A 19,648-nucleotide genomic window follows, 5' to 3' on the forward strand; every position below is an offset into this window, starting at 1 on the left:
GCCGGTTTGGCTCAGCGGTTAGAGCGTCGACCTGCGGTCCAGAGAGACCCGGGTTCGGTTCCCGCTAAGGGCATGTACCTCGGTTGCAGTTTGTCCCCGGCCCTGATTGGTTGTGCGGGTGGCAGCCACTCGATGTGTCCCTTTCACATCGATGTTTCTCTCTCTCTCTCTCTGTTCTTCTCTCTCCCTCCCACTCTACCTGAACAAAAAAAAATGGAAAAATGTCCTTGGGTGAGGATAAAAAAAAACAAAACATGCAGGAGGCCTAGACCCTGGTTTCTAGGACTCTCACACTTCTTCATTCTGTGGCTGCATGGTCGTGTCTAGGAGGGACTGAAGCCTGCTCCTGTTTTTCTAATCTGTGGCTGCAGTTCCCACTCTTTTGCCTTAATTTCTAATGTCCTCTAGAGTTCTTTTTGTGCCCACCTGGTTAAATCACCGCACTGGGATGTGTAAGGATGCCAGTGTGTACAAAGTTTGACCTGGTGACGAGAAACCCATCCATTCAGTGCCCGTCACACCCAGCACTCCAGAAGTGAGTCTTGCTTTCTCGAAGGCCACGTCTTCCTGGCAAGCTGAGGGTGACTGCCTATGTGTGTGCATATTCGAAGTAATTTCACAGAAATCCTATGAAAGGAACTGGACATGACTCTTCAGAAACAGTCTCACAGGGGAATGATGCTGTGGAAAGACAAGACAGGGGACAGTGGTGGCATCACCGCTTTCCAGACGTCAGCAAAACAGATACAACCGGAGCCCTGGTCAGCAAGCTGGAGACAGCTGGAAGCCCCTGCAGGGCTGGGCAGCCACCTGGTGGGAAGTGGCAGACCCTGTGGCCGTCCTCAGCGGTCAGCATTCTCAAAGTCCCAGGAGGATTTCAGTGACAAGCCCTTTCCCTGTCCTGTCGACTATGAAATTTGAGCCCCCAATACTGTTTCCCAGTGCTGTTTCTAATAATAAAAAGAGCTCTCACTTTGGGGTGCTGACTCTGTGCCTGGCACTGTAAGGGGCTTCATGTGCCCTGCCTCCCTGAAACCTCCAACCCCCGTTTGAGATGGTTATTGTAGCCTCATTTTAAGCGGAGGTTGGAAACTGAGTCTGTCAGGGTCAGGTCACCTGATCCCACAGCTGGTAGGTGGCACAGGCAGGATTTAAACCCAGGCCTCTGGTGTCCGATTCAGGTCCTTCCCATCACAGCAGCAGAGCTCTAGAAACACTGCGCGTGGCGTGCCGTCCGTCTGTGGCTCCGTCTCAGGGTGGAGCAGAGCGAGGGGGCCAGCGTTCACGTGGTCAGCTTCCCGCAGCGGAGCCCACTGGGGTGGTTGCTGGGGGAGGGGGCCAGTGTCCATGCTTCCTGTGCACTGCCGCACTCCCTTCGCCGCGGAGGGCTCAGTTTTTCACGATGATTGATATTAGGATGGAGGCCCCCAGGACATCGCAGGACAACGGTTGTTCAGGGAAGGGAAGGGTCTCGCCTGGGAGCTCTCACTCACTGGAAGTTTACATTTCAGCCTCAGCTCACAGCAGAGATCGACGAGTGGCCATTGTCCTTTCATGGCATCTCTCCAATTATTTATTTGCTCATGTCTGTCCCCAGAAGTTCCCGTAAGGGAAGCAGACACTATAAACCAGCTTCAGTGTATTGAATGGATTGTAAATGAAGAAATGAACCTGAGGCTGCAAAACGAGGGTGACACGGCCTCTTCCTTGTCCCCATCTACAGTCCCATTCGAACAGCTCCAGCCAGAATGTCGTTAGCTGCCCGGTTTTGAAGCTGTGGGGCACTCAGTAGGTCTTGATAAGTTGCCCTGGGGGCGAGGAGATGTACCAACGGACACAACTCAGAGGGTTCCTGGGTCTCAGGAAGCCACTCCTGGGGAATGGGGTGCTGTGGCAGTGCCGCCACCGAGCTGCCTCTGCAGGCTTGCTGTGTGGCTGTGGGGCGCCACCGGCCCCAGGGCCCTGGCAGTGCGGGCAAGCTTCCTGATGGCAGCTGACGAGAAGCAAGCGCCTCTGCTCCTGACAGCATGCGCAGAAACGTGCAGGGAGCACCGCGTCCGCGGAAAGATGCCTTACAGGTACCTCACCTGGTTCATTCGTGCGCCCAGCAGGTGTTTGTTTAGCATCTGCTGTGTGCCAGGCCCTATTTTGACCCTCCAGCGTACAGCAATGAACAAAACACAAACAAGTGTCCACCCTTACCTCGCTTCCTTTCTATTGGGTTTAAAGAAACACCCAAATATATGGCACGTCAGGTGGTGGTAAGTGTTACGGGAAAAAACAAAGCGGGAAGGAGAATAAGGAGTGCAGGGGGAGGTGAGGACTTTTCAGGCTTGAAGATCTGAAGCAAAGAGGAAGCAGGTGGATATTTAGGGGAAGGAGATTCCAACCCAAGGGAACAGCGAGGACAAGGGACCTGAGGCAACAGTGTGCTTGGCAGGGAGGGGCTGGTGTTCAGGGAGCAGGACGAGCGGAGGAGAGAGTTAAAGGATGCGCGGCAGAAATCATGGGGGTGGGGGGGGTGACACTGTGTATGACCTTCCTGGCTGTGGTAGGGACCTAATCTTTCACGCAGAATGCTTTGAGAGTATTTCCATGGTGGTTGTGTTAGATAAAGATGGTTTGGGAGGGTGAAAGGGTGCTTTGGAGAGAAACAGAAAGACCAATTAAGAGGCTTTAATCCCAACAACAGTTCAGGGTGGTGAGGCCAGAAGTGATGATAGTGGGATGATGAGAACCGCTGGGTCTGGGTATATTTTGATTGCAGAGCTACTAGGGCTCGCTGACAAATGATATGTGTGCATCTGAGAAAGAGGAGTTAAGACATTCCTAGGTGTTAGGCCTGAGGGGCCGGCAGGAGAGTTGCCCTTTCCTGGACCAGGAGATTACAAGGTGCAGATTTGAATGTGGGGCAGATCAAGAGGTCCGTTTTGAACATGTTCATTTGAGGTGTCTTCACCGTCCAGTGGAGAGCTGGCATTTTAAGTTTAGAATCTGGCCCAGGCTGGAGTTTCCAGCCCTGGTGTGATCCGAAGCTGTCCAACTGGACGCGATCAAGGAGTGGGAGGGACAGGGGAGAAGGGCTCCCAGGACTGAGCCCTGAGGCGGTCCGGAGGCAAGAAAGGGTACAAGGTTATTTCGATAATAAAATGAGATGGAATTCTAAGTCAGCCAGAGAGACATCCACACTGGCAAGCCTGTGTTTTAATCCTATCTCACAAGGTTGAGGCGACCATTAAATCAGAAAATAGACATGAGAACACTTTGAAACATTAAAAGCAGACAGCTCTGGCAATTACTTGGTGCCTACGACACGCTAGGTACCGTATTAGGCTCACGCGATGCCTTATCGCCACATTTGTTCTCCCCAGCAACCCGTTCTGATCAGTCGCATTGTCCAAACTAGAAAAGCAAGCCTCAGGGGGTCGGTCACTGGCCCCGCTCACAGTGAGTGAAGGGCAGAGCTGGGGTGCAGTGGCTCGTCTGTCTGTCCACCTCCAGGTCCTCCAGTGCCCTCGCTCCCCTCATTTGCCAGGTCAGCGTCTCCACCTGGCTCGCACTGGAATCACTAGGGACTGTCCAGTCACGGTGATGCCGGACCCGTCCCACACCCGTTCACTTGGGACCTCTCAGGATGGACCCAGGGGTCCCAGTTTTTAAAAACACACGGTGGTCACGCAGCTGGGGCGGGTAGCCACGTGCCAGGCCACGTGCCAGGCCACTTCTCATGTGCCCTTCAAGGTCTACCTGTTCCAGCAAGAACGCAAGGGAGAGCTATACCTACGTATTTGTTCATAAAATCGGTCATCTGTCTGTACCGATTGGTGGAATCCACAATTCTCTGCACTATGATTAGATACGTTAAGTGTTCAGAGGTTAAGGAGAACAGAGATTAGAAAAACATCATTATTTCCAGAAATGGCTCCCAGGGTTTTCTTAATTTCTTCCTCTGCCTAACAGACTTCTGCATAAGCTCTTAACTCCCCAATTTTTGTATCACTGAGAATAAATGAAGGGCAAGAGCAGGTTAGCAGGTCATCACCTGGTCACGTTTACACCAGAGAAACCTGAGTGAGCCTTTTCAAGAGATGGATTTAAGGATAAATAACTGGTTTCTAATCCCCAGATCAAAGCTGCCTTGTTCTTCTCTGTCAGAAGGCATCTTTCTGAGGTTTCTGTCCGTCACAAGCACGGCACCATCAGGAAGAGAATCACTGCCGGTGGTGATTACCGGCCATGTGGCTAAAACAAACAGAGAAACGTACATGAAAATAATCCCTGTTCCGTGGGCTCACAGCGTCCTCACATTTACCACATAATGAAGATTTTTGAAGACTTCTGGAAGTTCCACCATTCTCTGTTGAGAGGATTAGGGGTGCAAAACTGAGGGAACAGGGAGTTTGGGGCGGCGGCAGGACCAGTCGGGCCCACCAGCGTCTCTGCCTCAGACTTAAAATGTTCAAGTGCTTTCCTTCCTTTATGTAAAAACACACCTAAACATTCTGTAACACTAAACACGTCTTCCTAGAGCAGTCAGACGGGGCCAGGTCTGTGTGGGTGACTGTGTTTAGTGTATTCTGGTGACTTCACATTATTTTTGTCATGTAAATTCTCCGTTTTACTTCTGATATTCTCACACCCTTGAGTGTGAACAGAAGCCAGATTTTCTCTTTAGAAGACAAACAACTCTTCATTCACGGCCTAGAAAAGTAAAAAAAAGAAAAGGTTACGGATAAAAGGTTACGTATATATATCACTGTGACTCCTGCCCTGCCCCCTTGTCTCCGTCGACAGGGAGACTTCTCCTGGAAGACACAGCCACATTCGGTGGAAGGCTCCGTGGCTGTCCCTTCTTGAATTCATTCTTGAATTCCCCGCTTGCTAATTACTCCTACAATGTTTTCAGACAGGTGAGGGTGTGCCTAATCTTTCGAGGCGGAAACCTTCAATTGGTAGAGTTAAATGTTTCATTCCAACATCTGGTGAGCCGGCTCAGGCCATCCATTAAACATCTCTTCCAATCAGAACATGCGTGTCTCAACACAGGAGTAACACCAGCTGCTTGTCTTGGTCTATCTCACATCTTTATTGACATAAAACCTTCAGCAAAGTGGTAGGATTACAGTCCAAGGAACTGAAGGCAAAACCACGATCTCTGATTTTCCTAAGGGGCCGAAAATGGTCATCAACCAATTTTTCTTCCCAGTGAGTCAGAGACCAGCCACATAAACCCCTTTGTTGAAAGAAAGGCCTCCCTCCCTTTCAGAACGTTCCCGTGTAAATATTATTATTCCTGGCTTGCCCTCTGGTACTGTGTTAATGTCATCAAGCATCTCTTCTCTCTGGGGCTCCAAGGTCTCTGACAAAGCACCATGCAGGCACTGTGGGCACACGCACGTGGGATGACGAGCACAGAGCCAGCCTGTCTGCAGTCACAGCCTGTCACTGGCTGCTTGTGGCCCTGGGGACGTTTGTAATCATCTGCTGCCTCAGTCTCCTTATCTGGAAAATGGAGATAGTAGAGGTAGCTTCACTCACATTGTAGACATGAGGAGTGGATGAGTCGATCTTTGCACACTCAAGAGAGTGTCTGACGCCTAGTAAGCCCTGTGTAATTATTTCCTGCAATCCGTATTCCGCCTCACCAACAGACAGGTGGAGACAAGATGCCCCTGGACTCCAGGCAGTTCTGAAGTCCTGGGTGAGGGGGTTGCCCAGAGGCTAAAACGCCAGTGCTGCTTGCTTTTGTCTAAAGCTCCCAATGACTGGAAAAATTACTGTTTTCTCGTCACAGTGGCTTAGACGTCTAGCCTGTGACCTTTGTTGATTGTCCTGTTACTGGCCTGATTCTCCCTTTTGTATGAAGGGATACCTTTGAATTCTGGTTGTGACGTGTGAAGGAAGGATACGTCCCGGAGAAGTTTCACATAAACATCTGTTTCACACAACTGAAAAGGTTCTGACTACGTAGAAGAGAAGTTGAGCTTTAAAACCTTCCCACCAGACGGGGAGAGGATGGCAGGAGCGAGCAGGAGCCTGCGGGGCCAGCAGACAGACCGTGCAGGTGACTCCCGTGTGGCTCCCAGCGCTTTCTCTCTCCTGCGCTGTAGACAGACAGCCGGGGACATGTTTCAGGTCAGAGGCTGGGAATTAGAATCTGTGCAGCTCTGTTGGGGGCACATAGCAGTTGCCTTGTTCGTCTGCCGGAGGTCTGGCCTCGGGGTGGGAGACATCGGGGCTGCTGCCGTGGCCTGTGGGTCCACGGTTCGGAGGCGCTCCTGGTCTGCACGGTTCCTGGGCCCCGCACCGGCACTCGGAGAGAGCGACGAGAGCTCGTTTGCACATGTGCTTTAGTTGTACCTCGTTTTGGAAGACTGGAAAATGGACAGAAATGTTTTCTGTGTCTCATGAAGCAGTGGCAGGTGCTGACGCTGGGGTGCACATAAAGATAATATGAGGGGTTTCCGTTCAAGGTGGAATGACGGGGTGCAGCGGAGATCGTTGGCAGGGTGCGGCCGTGCGACCTGTGCAGTTGGAGCCACAGGCCCTTCATCTAGATGGACGTGAAAGAGCCTCACACGGTCTGCGACACCCCGCCCCTCCAGACGGGGTCTGCGGGGAGCTGACTTCCTGGCCTTTGGAATTTTCCAAAGTAGGTTGGGGGCAGCCCTACAATAGCCAGGATGACGAGCAGAAGGCAGACTCACACCACCTGCTCCAGGAGGCCACCCCTTGGGCAGCTCTTCCGACCCCGCGAGCCTCTGATGGACCGCAGGCCAAGCCACACCGCAGCCTGGAGGCAGGCGGCCTGTCTCACATACCCACCCTAACAGTTGAATGGCGCAGGCCCCTGACCCGCCTGGCCCGGTGACTCCCGGACAGCGGTGCGCGGCGGTCTCTGCCTGGCTCCGGCTTGGGCCCTCCTCTCCCTGGAGGTGAGCACACGCCCATGAAGACGCTCTGCCATCTGCTCATGGTATCGACGGCAGTGTCAGCACGTAAGGATGCAGGCTTACTACTGACCAGACGTGGTGTATTCTCTCACTTATTATTATTATTATTTTTAAACTGTACAAAGTAGGTACATCTTACAGATTTGCAAACTGAGGCTCAGTGACCTGCCCCATGACTGTCACACGGCAGTAGTGGTGGGTGTGGCGTCCCAGCCCCGGGCTTTCTGACCCAGTGTCAGGCCTCGTTCCTCCCGCGCGGCGCCGCCCTGTCCGCCCTGGACGGGACCAGTGATCGCGCCGGCCAGCGACCACTGTACTGCTGAAAACCAGTCGCTGTGGGGAACCGTGACGACAGCCCTTCCTAACCAAATTCCAGACTGTGGTCGGACCTTTTCATGTATCCTTTCGTGCTCCAGAAGTGGCCTGTGACTGCCCCTTGGTGTAGCCACCGAGACAAAGCAGGGCCAGGGAGCTGGCCGGTCTGTGACCGTCTCTCTGAGAGAGACCGTGGGCGCCCTTGTGTGCTGGGGAGGGGACCCAGAGCCTGGCGTCAGTGATGCCGGCGAGGAGAGGCCTGTTCCTCAACACTGACCACCTCCCCGGAGTACATCTGGACTGGGGCGACCATCTCTCCGATGACTTGCAAAGGCGAACGTGGGTTTTCCGAGAGAGTCACTAAGGAAGAGAGGGAATTCAGATAACAATGTGTGGGGCATCTGGATAGTCAAGTCATGGATGCTTCCAACTAAGAACAAACTAAACAAACGTGGGCAATCACCATGGCAACTAAAGAGAGAAGCCACTGGAGTCCGATGAGCCGGCCGCTCCCTCCGGAAGGAAGTGGGGGAAGAGTCCGAGCAAGCACTCCAGTGGGAACGCGCCTGGGAACGCAGGCGAGCTGGTACTTGGGAGACAGGAAGGGGCCCAGGTGACTGGAGAACCCGTCTCTCGGCCACGGAGGAAGTAAGTGTAACGTTGGACTGCGAAGGACACGGGGTGTTTCCGGTGTTTTCCTCCCCGTGCCACGGTGCCATCACTTCCAGCTCCTGCTCCGCGGCAGCCCAGCTTCTTTCCTTCCTGACGTATCAGATAGATGGTGACCCTGCAGAACACAGCTCTCCCCGAGGGGCGCGTGAGCGTCCCCTTGGCGCCTAGTGAAGCAGCTCGTGTTCCAGTCCTGCTGTTCTCAACAGGAGACGTCACTTCAGCACCTCCTCCTACATAGTCATCATGTGTGTATCGAGCACCCGCCCTGCGCTTAGAAACACTGAGGGGAGTAAAAGAAAAAGATGATACTTTGCCTGTGTTCAGGGGAAAATAAGACCTGGACTAAAGGAAACCAGGCACCACTAGCAAACCCGACTTTACGGGCTACAACGAGGAAGAGCGTCTGTCTTCGTCACCCGGGGAGAATCCGTGGGACCGTCCTCCGGTGGAGGAAGACACAGGGCTGAGCCCAGGGAACCCAGAGGGCTCAGCACAGAGAGAAAAGGACAAGACCCAGGGGAGCGCAGCCTGTACCGGGAGGCCTGAGCCCTGACAGCAGTTGGCCGCGGGAAGTCTGCTTTGATGGCGTTCACATAGCTTAGTGATTAACAGTAAATAGACTGGGTCTCATTCTGCCCCTCTCGCCTGCCCTGCGGATGTACGATGGCCGGCAAGTCACTGCCCCAAGCCTCAGGTGCCTCTTCTGTAAGTGGGAAAAGTGCCACCGTAGGGCTGTGGAAGGATTAAATGAGATAATGCAGGCAGCGCACTTAGCTGCTGTGAGCACTCGGTTCACGGTGGTAGGACAGTGGTTTCTCTGCAGCTGCGCAGGCAGAGGATTTGATGGATGGCACTGGGAAGTCATTGCAATTCTTGAGCAGGGTGTTGGCTATAATGAATGGGTTTTAGGAAGATGGGGCTGACTCGTTTGTAGGATTGATGAAGGGAAGCATCTGAAGAGTCATCTTGGCTTGATTTGATGAGGAGCTGAATTAGGAACTGAGGGGGAGGACAATGGTGGGTGGAGGAAAGAATCAGCCGGGTCCGTGACTTCATGCACAGTTAGAAACACAAACGGGATTAGTCAGAGATCATCCCCAAAGTTTGAGCTGTAGAAACTGGGTAAGCCCGTGACAGGAGGGGTTACTTCATCCCCTAGTTGGGGAAAAGGTAGTCAGGGCCCCCAGAAGGCAGGGACTGTGACTGTGTTCTTCTCCTTACGTCCTCAGCATAAAAACAGGAACTGACATGCAGCAGGGGCCCCAAAAGTATTTTTTGAATGAAAGGATGGATGGATGGATGGATGGATGGATGGATGGATGGATGGATGGAATGAACATTGTGTACCTACAAGTAAAATAAACTCTAAATAATGATATAAAGTTAATAGTTTTTACATTGCAAACAATAAATCTGTCTTCAGTGGGAATTATATAAAGGTCCGTGTTTAATCTTGGAAGAAAAATGTCTGTTTCTCAAGGAAAAATCAGAGTCAGTTCACCCACCAGAAAGCAGTAACCTGGAACCCGGGCCCACTGCGAAGGGAACATGTGATTCGGAGAACACAGAACACGGATCTGACACGGGGGCGGGGGCTGCTCTGGCGAGTACTGTTGTATCCTTTCCGTCCTGGGAAAAAAGACTCAAAGAAAAGGATAAAAGAAAGCCCTTCCTTGCTTGTTAGAAGAAGAAAGCTCGCTCTTGAAGGTCCTGGGCAGGTGTCAGTTGAAAGCTGTGTGTGGAAGATGCTGCCGTGTCAACCCTGTCAGGCAGTCTGAGACGCGCGTCACAGTGACAGGGAACGGGCTGGCTGTGCGCGAGAGAGCTCCCAGGTGTGCGGGAAGGGAGCGTGCGGGGGCACCTCAGCCTCCACGCCGTGTGCTTGGGGAGCATCAGGGAAGCCTTTCGGTGGAATCACTTCAGTCAGAAGAATCCACTTACAGTGCGCACCTTCTAACGTCTTCCAGACGGCGCGCTGTATTAAAGAGGCATTTTTTGATTAATGTTTTATAAACATCTTTCAGCACAACACTTAAAGGCCCTGTGAAAGTGTAAGTGCCTGCCTGGCGTGCACTCCCACAAAGTCAGGTGCCATCTCGTACAGTCTGGTTGGGCCGTCAGCCACAGTGAGACAGAACCGGTGCCCGAGAGCATTAAAACGCATCCCCTGCGTTGGTATTACCGCAGGGAGAGCGAGATGAAAAGAGTCCTATGTTTAAATTTCACTTCTAAAAAAACTCGTCCTGGTAAGTCCGCTTGGTTTTTTAAATCATTGCACTGTTTTTTCTAGTTAATGGATATAATAAAAATGGAGTCATAGTCAGCACAGTAACTTCTGATGGGATCTGGAAAGATACAAACGCATTCATTCCACACGCTCCTTCTGAGCACGAATGAATGCTCAGAGCTGAGAAGAAACATCTCCGACCCTAAGGAGCTTAACAGCAGGTGAGGAAGACACAAGGGCAGGGACCCCGGGCTGAACGTGCCCCCCTGAGGAGAGCGCAGCGTAGAAGGACCTAGCGGCCAGCCGTGGCACTTAAGGCTGACTTCCTGGAGGAGGCCACTTAAGAACTAAAAGCTGAAAGATCGAGCTGGTCAAGAAGAGGGTGATGGGCATTTCGGGCAAAAGGAGCTCGAGTGCCAAGCCCACCGGCAGGACCGGCGAGGGTGTGGCGCATGGGCTGGGCTGGGTGAGGACAGAGCCCTGCTCCTCATGGCTGGGCACAGAGCTGGGAGAGGGGAGGGGTGATGAGACCTAGAGGGCCACGTCAGGAAGGTCCTTGTCCCACATGGGAGGCCTGCATGATCTGACTTAATCCGATCTGTACTCAGTCCAGGCTGTGGTCGCGGAGGGGAAGCCTTCTTGGACAGGACAGGCCTGTTCGAGGGCGTTGGGAAGTGCCAGTGAGAGCTGACTGTGCCCTGAAGGAAGGTGATGGGAGGGAGGAGAGCGGTCGCAGTGGTGCCCAGAGTTAGTTAACGCAGGGTTATGTCGCGTCCTGCCTCCGGCATGCCTGTCCGTCACCGAGCAGTTCTGAACGCGTGAGCAGGGAAGGGGGTGGGCAGGTGGGCTACATAGGTTTCCGGAATGAGAGCCGCACCCAATTTTCTCCAATTTGACCTGAAGGTTACATTTTGCCAAATTCGTGAGCAGGTTTCAGAAGTCACAGTGTGGTGAGTGCAGGGCTCTTGCAGGTCCCCAGCCTCCGACCGTGGTCCTGACAGTGCCGCCGCGTGGCAGCGATGCCCCAGAGCCGGCAGTGGAACTCCTGGTCCAGAGGGGGGGCCTGGCACGGGCAGGAGGGGAAGTCGGGGAGAAGCTGAAGGAAAGCAAAGGTTGACATAAAAAGGAGATTGAGAAGAAACTAACATTTGAAGAGTAACTGAGTGAGCGACTGAAAAGTAAGGTAGATTTTAAGACTGAGGGAAAATAAAGGTTCCCCAAAAAACAACATACGACTTGAATGGCTGGAGTCCCCCCGCCCCAGCCAGGTGATAGCGACCAGCAAGGACACACCCAAGGGAAGTGGGTCCCAGTCTCTGGAAAGCCAAAGCGTGCTCTCTGATTATTTACCAGCTAACGAGGAGCACGTGAAGTGATGAGGCGCAACCTCTGTTTAATTCCGCGGTGTCTGCAGCAGCCGTGGGGCGGGGTGTCCCGCTGTTTCCCAGCATGGCCGGGACACAGGACCCAGAGGAAAGGGCGTGTGGCCAGGGCCAGTCGGGGAAACAGGAGCCCCTCTTCAGTGGGGAAGATCAGAGTGTTGGGACACTGGAAGGGGACCCGGGACGGAAGGAAATGAAGGAGTAATCACTGGGCAGTAGTGGGGGTGAGACAGAAGGAAGAAGTTGGGGTTCTCGGAACCTAGGAGCTTGGAGGAAGAGATGGACCTCCGACCTCTGACCTCTGACCTCCGACCAGGCACAATGAGCTCTCGCTGGAGCCGCTGGCTGCCCCCCCTCAGAGGGCTGTTGCTGGCAGGACTCAGGCCCTGGACAGAGCCATCTGGAGGAGGATGGTGGCCGTCCCGCCCGTCCTGGGGTAGTGGCAGAGGGTGTGACTGAGGAGGAGATACCAGAGCTGGAGGACCAGCCTGAGATCTTCCTGCCGATGTACCAGTTAGTGCCAGGGTCCACCGAAGGCAGAGGTCACCCTGGAAGCTTCTCGAGGGTGGGGGCTTGGCTGTCTCTCAGCCTCTCTCCCAGCCAGTTGCTGAGCTCCTCACCCGTATGCAGGGGCAGGAACACCCTCCGAGAAGAATGTGTTCCACAGGACTTCTGGCCTGGAGAGCTTTGTGCATCCCTGGCCCTCTTCTGCCTCACGGAGCTGCCGCCCCATGGCACCTGGCCCTGGAGACCTCGGCATTTAACCTGACGCAGGGAACAGGACATCCGAGGGGCCTGGGAAGGTTCCCCTTCCTCCCAGTAAAATGGTGCACACGGTAGTTCTCACCAACCTGGGGTTATTGTCAGGCTTAGTTCAGTTGACAACACGGGACAGCGCGTGGTGGGTAGCAAGAGACAGCATGGCATCTGGTGGGCACCCAGTGCCCACAAAGCAGTCTGACCATGGGGATGCGCCTCTGTCTAACCCTTCACAGCAGGGGGTTCTGATGCCCGTGCAGTCGGAGGCCTTGTGTTGTCTGCGTTGGTTCTCTCCCTGACCTACGGTAGCAGCAGCCCTGAGACTCCCCCTGGCTTCCCTGCTGTGCCCACTGCAGCTGAGAGGCATGGAGCCCGAGTCTTCGCCGAGAACGGACACCTCAGGTGTTCCAGCCCAGCAGCCATGGCCCTCGATTTGGGGTCAGAAGCCCCTGCTCTGATCATTGTTAGGGACAAATACCCCCATATTTCTGTCACTTGCTCCCTGAGCCCCACTTTTCCTTCACCCCATCCCCAGCTCCTCAGCATCATCCCGTTGGACCAGTCGTCCTGCCTGGAAACAGGAGAAGTGTGTTCACGTCGTCTTCTCTCGTCGGAACAACCTTCCGGGACTGGCATGTCAGATGCTGCTTCTCAACTGTACATGGATTAAACATATTATTTTTTAAAAGGAAGCTTCCTTGTTTTTTTTTGTTTTGTTTCGTTGTTTTTGTTTTCATTAATCCTCACCGGAGGACTTTTTCCATTGATTTTTAAATAGAGTGGAAGTGAGGGAGGGAGAGAGAGAGAAACATTGATGTGAGAGAGACACATTTCTTGACTGCCTCCCGCATGACCCCAAGAGAGGCTGGGGGTTGAACCTGTAACCCAGGTGAGTCCCTTTGACCGGGCATCGAACCCGAGACCCTTCCGTTTTGGGGCCAGGCGCTCCTCTGTGTTATCTCGGTGAGAAGACGGGAACTATGAAAATCTCAACATGTCCTTTGAAGCTCTAAGCGATGTTGTTGGGAAGGGTGGAGTGTTTTGGATTCTAGCAATGCTGTGTGAGGCCCTGAAAACGAAAGCAGCCATGAAAACACGTTTTTGCATAAAGGGGTGAAGTGTGTTAGCAGCTACACACAGAGCTTTCCCCGCCTGGGTCACTCTGGAAGTTACCCATGCGCTGTCGCCGGCGTGTTCAGGTGCGGGCCCTTCTCCGAGGCTGCTCTCAAAGCGGTGGAGGGGAAGCTGAGCTGCTAAAGCCGTGCAGCTGCCCGCACCGCGCACCCGGTTCTGACAGCGCGACCGTGTTAAACGGCGGCGGTAACAGCTGAACTGCCAGTGTCTGGTTGTGTTGTGGAAACTTAATAGATACGCGCTATCGCCAGCTGCTCACAAAACGTGCACACCTGCCCTTGGGCAGGAGAGTGGTAGACCCAGGACGTACAGTCGTCCCTCGCCACTTCGAGCTTCGACTTTCGCAGCTTCACTCTATTGCGGGTTTTTTCCAAATATATTCATTAAAAAGTTGATCGAGACAGTGAAAATGATACAGCGTGCGCTCGGTTGTCTGAGTCCATTATACACCCCTGTATTACAATTAAAATTACCATACGTGTGGACTGTAGGCCTATGTATTCGAGCACCCAGGAATCTTCAGCGCCAGGTGCAACCACTAGAGTCTGGAATGGATTAACCGCGATAAACGAGGGATGACTATATTCATTTTCCTGAGTTCCACTGAAATTTTAATATGGGTTTAAACTAAACTCAGCTCTGATCTTAGAGTTCACCTGCCACATACAACATTGCATAAAGCACTGTGAGACCCTCAGCCAAATGAGAACATGCAAAACCTTTATTAATGTTCATTTGGCTAAAGTACCCTCCTACATAGAGCAGTATGTACCATACATTATCTGACCATATCCTTCTGGCTCTCAAAAGTGAACTCTGGGGCTTTGAACTGGTGCCAAGCAGGCCTCCTAAAGACCAACAGACTGTTTCATGACTAAGCAAGACAAGATCCATTTTGAACTTTGGCCTCTCTAGTATTTATCAGCCTTCCTGAGTCCACTCTATTCCACGCTGTCCTCTCTCCTCTCCTTGTTAGCTGGGTCGCTAATGTGCAGTGAGAGTTATTGGTGCCTTCAAACACTGCGCACCTTTCAGCTTCCGCTGGCTCTAGGTAGAGCTCAGAGCTTTGTGTGGTGAAGAGAAGGCGAAGCGGTCTGGTGATCATTCGAGGCCTTCCCTTTTCATTCTGTGCGTACACCGGGGAGAACCGCCATGACCCGTTCCAAGGCCCAGATTGAACGGGCAGTGTCTTTAATTTTGATGACAGGCTACACTTGCCTCTAGATTTCCTGTCTTTGTTCTTCAGGAATTCCGATGCTGAAGATCGTGTTTGCAGGCCACGAGCACCTCTCTCTGATATCCGTGCCTCTGCTCATCTACCACCCGGTTCAGATCCTCCTGGGGAGTGTGCTGGTGCCAACAATCAAGTCCTGGATGGTGTCAAGGCAGAAGGTGAGTCTCGAGAGACATCGGATTGGGTCCAAGTCAGATTGCAGTGCTGTTTCTGAGTCTCAGCTGTCCATACACTGACTGTTCTCATCTCAAAGTACATATTTTCCTAACTAAATCCGACAATAACGATGCACTGATCCATTTCGATTCAAACAGGAGGGTTGAGGGTTAAACCTTTGGATTATAAAAATGCAATTATACTTAAAATGCAGCTTATAAAGCTCATTTTCATTTGCTCATATTGAAGGGCATATTGCAGTGGGGTGAAGAGATTCCGTGAATATACTCAAAGCATATGCCCCCACCCCACCCCCTGCTTCATGCACACTGTCGTTGACCCACCTGACCTCAGATGTGTCCTGACTCCACCTGGCTTTCATTGGGATACCTACTTTAGTTTTAATTCTCTAGATACATAATAATGTCTTTGCACAGCAAAACTGTGTTTGGGCATTAAAAAAATAAAATTTCAGTAGCAGAGAAGTCCACACAATATCAATTTCACCACACTTAGCTCAGAGTCCTGTTACTTATTTGATATTTGTGGACTTGATTTTCTAAATTATCATCCAAAATGAAATAAGCTGGTTGAGTCACAAGAAGTTTCGGTGCTGCAAATACATGGACGCGCCGAAGGCCGGGCTCCTGCCCGGGGCTCAGGCTCCGCAGGACCTCGTTCCTCGGACGGACGTTGTTGCGAGTGTTATCAGGAGAGGGGTAGGCAGAAGAGACAGCCAGTGGCGGAATGCCCGGCGCCACATCCCAATTGCCACATGGCCACCTACTGAGCTCAGTGTGCGAAGCACGCCCAGCCCCGCCCCACCCCGCCCCGCGTATGGACCCTGGAACCAGCCCCGCCCCCCGCCCCCCCCCCCCCCGCCGCCCCGCCCAGCGTATGGACCCTGGAACCAGCCCCGCCCCACCCCATCCCTCGTGAGGACCCTGGAGCCAGCCCAGTCTCGCCACCCCCCCCCCAGCATGTGGACCCTGGAGCCAGCCCAGCCTCGCCCCCCGCCCCAGCATGTGGACCCTGGAGCCAGCCTAGGCTCTGCCCCCCCCCTCACTGGTGACCTCAGGCAAAGCACTCCTCTGCCCCTCAGTCTCTGCCACTCTGAGACGATGACCACGTCTCTTCGGAGTCGTGGGAGAGTGCGGCAGGTGTTTGACAAAAGTGAGCTGATGCGGCTGTCCTTGTCGCCGCTGTTGTCTTAGTGTCCCGACACTGTCTGCATCGCTCTGCTGCCCTGTCTGTCCCCGTGGGAAGTGAGCTCCGAGGGAGCTGGCCCCAGGCCGTGTGGGTGCCTCAGTCAGTGCTGGAGTTAGGGCTCAATCCCTGGCCTCCCAAAGCCTTTCCCCTCCACCATGAGGACACGCCACACACAAATACAGCCTTGCTTTTCGAAGCCCCCCCACAGGTCCCCAGGAGCCAACCTGGAAAGGCTAACTCATCCCACGCCATCACTATTTAGTTCCTTAACAAAACATCAGTGACCCCACCCCTGACGGGTGGGCTCCAGCTCTGGTCCTCCACTCCGAGTGCATAGAGGAGCCATTTAGTGTCTTTCTCTTCACTATTTATTCATTTTGAAAACTTTCATGTATATTTATGCTTGTATTTTTCAACGTACATGTTCATTATAGACCAGAATTTCTACATATAAATGTTGACAAAGTATGAAGAAAATTATTGGAAAAATCTTGATACCCTATCAATAAAATGCAGTCGTAGTGAACAGCAAAGAAATCAGAGTGAAACTGTCTCCTACATGTTTACAAGCTGGGGAGTGTGTTCTGCAGAGTAACAGAAGCACTTCCCACGGGCGACCACACTGGACAGCGCTGTCATCTTCCCTCTTCCCAGATACTGCTCCACGCCAGGGGCCCCTGTCACTCAGAGTAATCCAGAGGCTTAGCAGGTTATCCGTCCCATCTGAGCACAACAATAAACACAAAGTAGCCATCAGAGGGCCATCCGCGATCGCTCTGCAAACAATGCCAGTGGAGACCCTCGGTCACATTCCGTGCACAGCGGGACTGTGTACGCAGCCAGGCCAGGCTCGGGGGACAGTCTGCTGGCCAGTGGGGTGGGCGGGGGATCTGTGCATCACCAGAGGTTTGGGTCAGCGGTCATCTAATGCTAGCCGGGTGGGCCTCTCCCTCCTTCTCGGAGCACACGTGACGGAGGTCACTGCACTTCTCGGCTCATGGTGTTCTCCTTTCTTGCAGGGGGTGAAGCTGACGAGGCCGACAGTATAGCGAAGGAAGCTCTGCCACGGCGTGTACATATGTACAGGATTGTCCACACTTCTGACGACTTGTACTTGTGAATGTTGCTCCAATGCATATTTTATTTTTTTACACACACACACAAAATGATATAACTGTTGAAGTGCCTTAAAAATGTATTTGAAAAGAGCGGAATTTCCCAAACCCACGTTGTTGGTTACTGCCAGGGGTGGTCCACTATTTTGGAGTTGTTTAACATTTTTTTCCTGACGCAGGGAACAGTCGTCGTAGGTGACAAAAGCCCCACCTTTGTGCAATACTGTATATCTGCAGTGGCCACTGAACTGTTAGCAGTGAGTCAGCCACTAGAGAACGTCCTTCTGATGACCGTGAGAACTTCCAAAGTCTCATTCACAAATGCTTTGATTGACTGTGCGACTTTTTTCTACAACTGTGACATGCCTCTTATCAGCTCAGCAGGGGTCAGAGACCTAACAGAAGCTGAAAAGCACGGTTATCTGCATTTCTTGACATCATTTTTCTAGACATTCCTTCAAATAGTTTCCACCCGAAATTCCTCTGTCCCGTGATAAGAGATTGTGATATTATATATCTTAAATTTATTATAAACTGCTTCAAAGAAAAAGCCTGACGTTTGCATTATGAGTAGATTAAGTGAAGTTTTGAGGTAAACTACAGGATTTGGTTTTCAGGATTTTTCCTCTTCCTTCCATAATTTCATTCCTGTCTTCCAGTGTACTTGCAACCTCGCGACAGCCAAATGTGAGACCAAAACGTTATAATCGGTTTGAGAACAGCAACGATTAATGATGGACTCACATCCCATGACTGAGAAAAAAATTGCTTCCTGTTACACAGATGTGCTGAGCACAGATCGCCCCCTTTGGCCAGAAGCAGCCTGTTACACCCTTGAATTAAGCACACTTAAGGCATTTGAGACACGTTATTAATGAGAATTTCCGTGGCAGATTTGACAAATGATTGCAACTTTTTTTTTAATGAAATCATATTGCTCTTATGAATAAGTGGAAATACAATGGTCATGGATGCAAACATTTGTTACAGACTCTCATTCTCTCTAGCCAAATGGAAAGAAAAATGGGCACAGAAAATGCAAAACCATTCACTGACCAAAATGTCAAGTAAAATGAGTTCCCCATTGGGCTTCAACTTTCCAAAGAGCTTGGAACATTTGCCTCTGCTATGGCTGGACGGGCTTTCACTGGGCCCAGACAGAGAACAAGGCACTCTGGAATCAGGGAGGACGTGTTCTCTGTTTTCTGCACACCATTCTGTCACATCCTCTCTGCATGGCCTCTCTTGATTTGACAGACGAGATTGGCATCCCGGGTCACACTGAGGCCACACTCGGTCCTCGGCAGCTGTTTTGTCAACAAAAGAAAAATCATTCCTTAGAAACCTCCCAAGTTTATCAAGAGTGTACATTTACATTCTTCTTACTACCAGCTCTCATCTTGTCATTTTTCTGACTCATTTCAACATCACTGAATTTCATAAATTTCAGAAGAGTTATCCTCGGTGTCCATCTTACGGCTAGTGCCAGACCCCACACAAAGCTGCCTGAACAGGCTGTTTGTCAAGAATTTCTGTTGTCGAGACTTTCACTTGTGTCTGAAACTACATAATTCTGCTTGATACTTTGGATGCTTATATATGGAGCTCAGAAAGGTTTTCATGTTTTGTTCCTATACACTTCTTTGAATTTCAGAGTAAATGAAATTGTCTGTCTGTCTGAGTTATAAAAACTAGCATTAGAATACTGATTTTCCCTCCAACTTATCTACCTCTCTTGTCAAACACCTATTGTAGGTGTATGATTATGGGATAAAATTCAACTGAAAATACTATACTTTTGCTTTAAAAAAAAATGTCTTTTCTTTTCAAATAATCTTTATGTGGTGAATTTTGGTGGCTTTAGTGATATGTTTATGCCTGTCTTTTTTTTTTTTTTTTTTTTTACACAAATGCTATGGCATATTTTTCCATAAAGAGCAGAAAACAAAATCAAAATTTATTTTTAATTCATCTTTATTGGGATTTAATTATTCATGTCTTAAAATATTTTCTTATGTTTATGTATTGTCAGGCTATCTGTTTTATGCATTTGTTTTGTCTAAATGTATTTATGAAAGAAATACATTCGATTATATTTATGTTTACCCATTTTTCCACCTGGATTTTTCTTTAATGGCTGTTATGAAATTTGATTCATTTTTAGTAGGTGATGATGTTAATCTATTCATGTGTTCTAAGTTTTAAGATTTTGTGGATTTTTAAAAATTCTTTCCTATTCTGTTTAAAACTAACACACCTCTGGCTAATGTTCAGTGTTTGTTTATGCTAAATACCAAATTTTTCAAAAGGATTGGTATGTAACGAAGTGGATTATTTATGATGAATGGGAGATGAAAAGGATTCTCTGTTTAAACAAAAAGATGTTTCAGAAATCACAAGAGAACACGTGTCTTATTTTTAACCTGATTTCAGATGCACTCACAATGCCTTCCAAGTATCTACAGGTTTTTCTCGATTCACCCAAATACTAC

The 19,648-nt window shown here is 51.0% G+C and overlaps 1 protein-coding gene across 2 annotated transcripts in view; it reads left to right on the plus strand.

The window, feature by feature from the left end:
• SLC10A7 (solute carrier family 10 member 7) overlaps positions 1 to 18,972 on the plus strand; it is a 219,334-nt gene extending 200,362 nt beyond the window's left edge. Inside the window, exons 11-12 of one of the 2 annotated variants that reach the window (XM_036240392.1) lie at positions 14,689 to 14,834; positions 17,061 to 18,972. In XM_036240392.1, coding sequence (XP_036096285.1) covers positions 14,689 to 14,834; positions 17,061 to 17,090 — 176 coding nt within the window. In that variant the 3' untranslated portion in view covers positions 17,091 to 18,972. The remainder of the gene's footprint in view (positions 1 to 14,688; positions 14,835 to 17,060) is intronic. The other variant, XM_036240394.1, reaches the window with a different exon arrangement.
• The last annotated feature ends 676 nt before the right edge of the window (positions 18,973 to 19,648 follow it).

The sequence above is a fragment of the Molossus molossus genome, unplaced genomic scaffold, assembly GCF_014108415.1.
Source record: "Molossus molossus isolate mMolMol1 unplaced genomic scaffold, mMolMol1.p scaffold_m16_p_4, whole genome shotgun sequence".
NCBI classification, from domain to species: domain Eukaryota; kingdom Metazoa; phylum Chordata; class Mammalia; order Chiroptera; family Molossidae; genus Molossus; species Molossus molossus.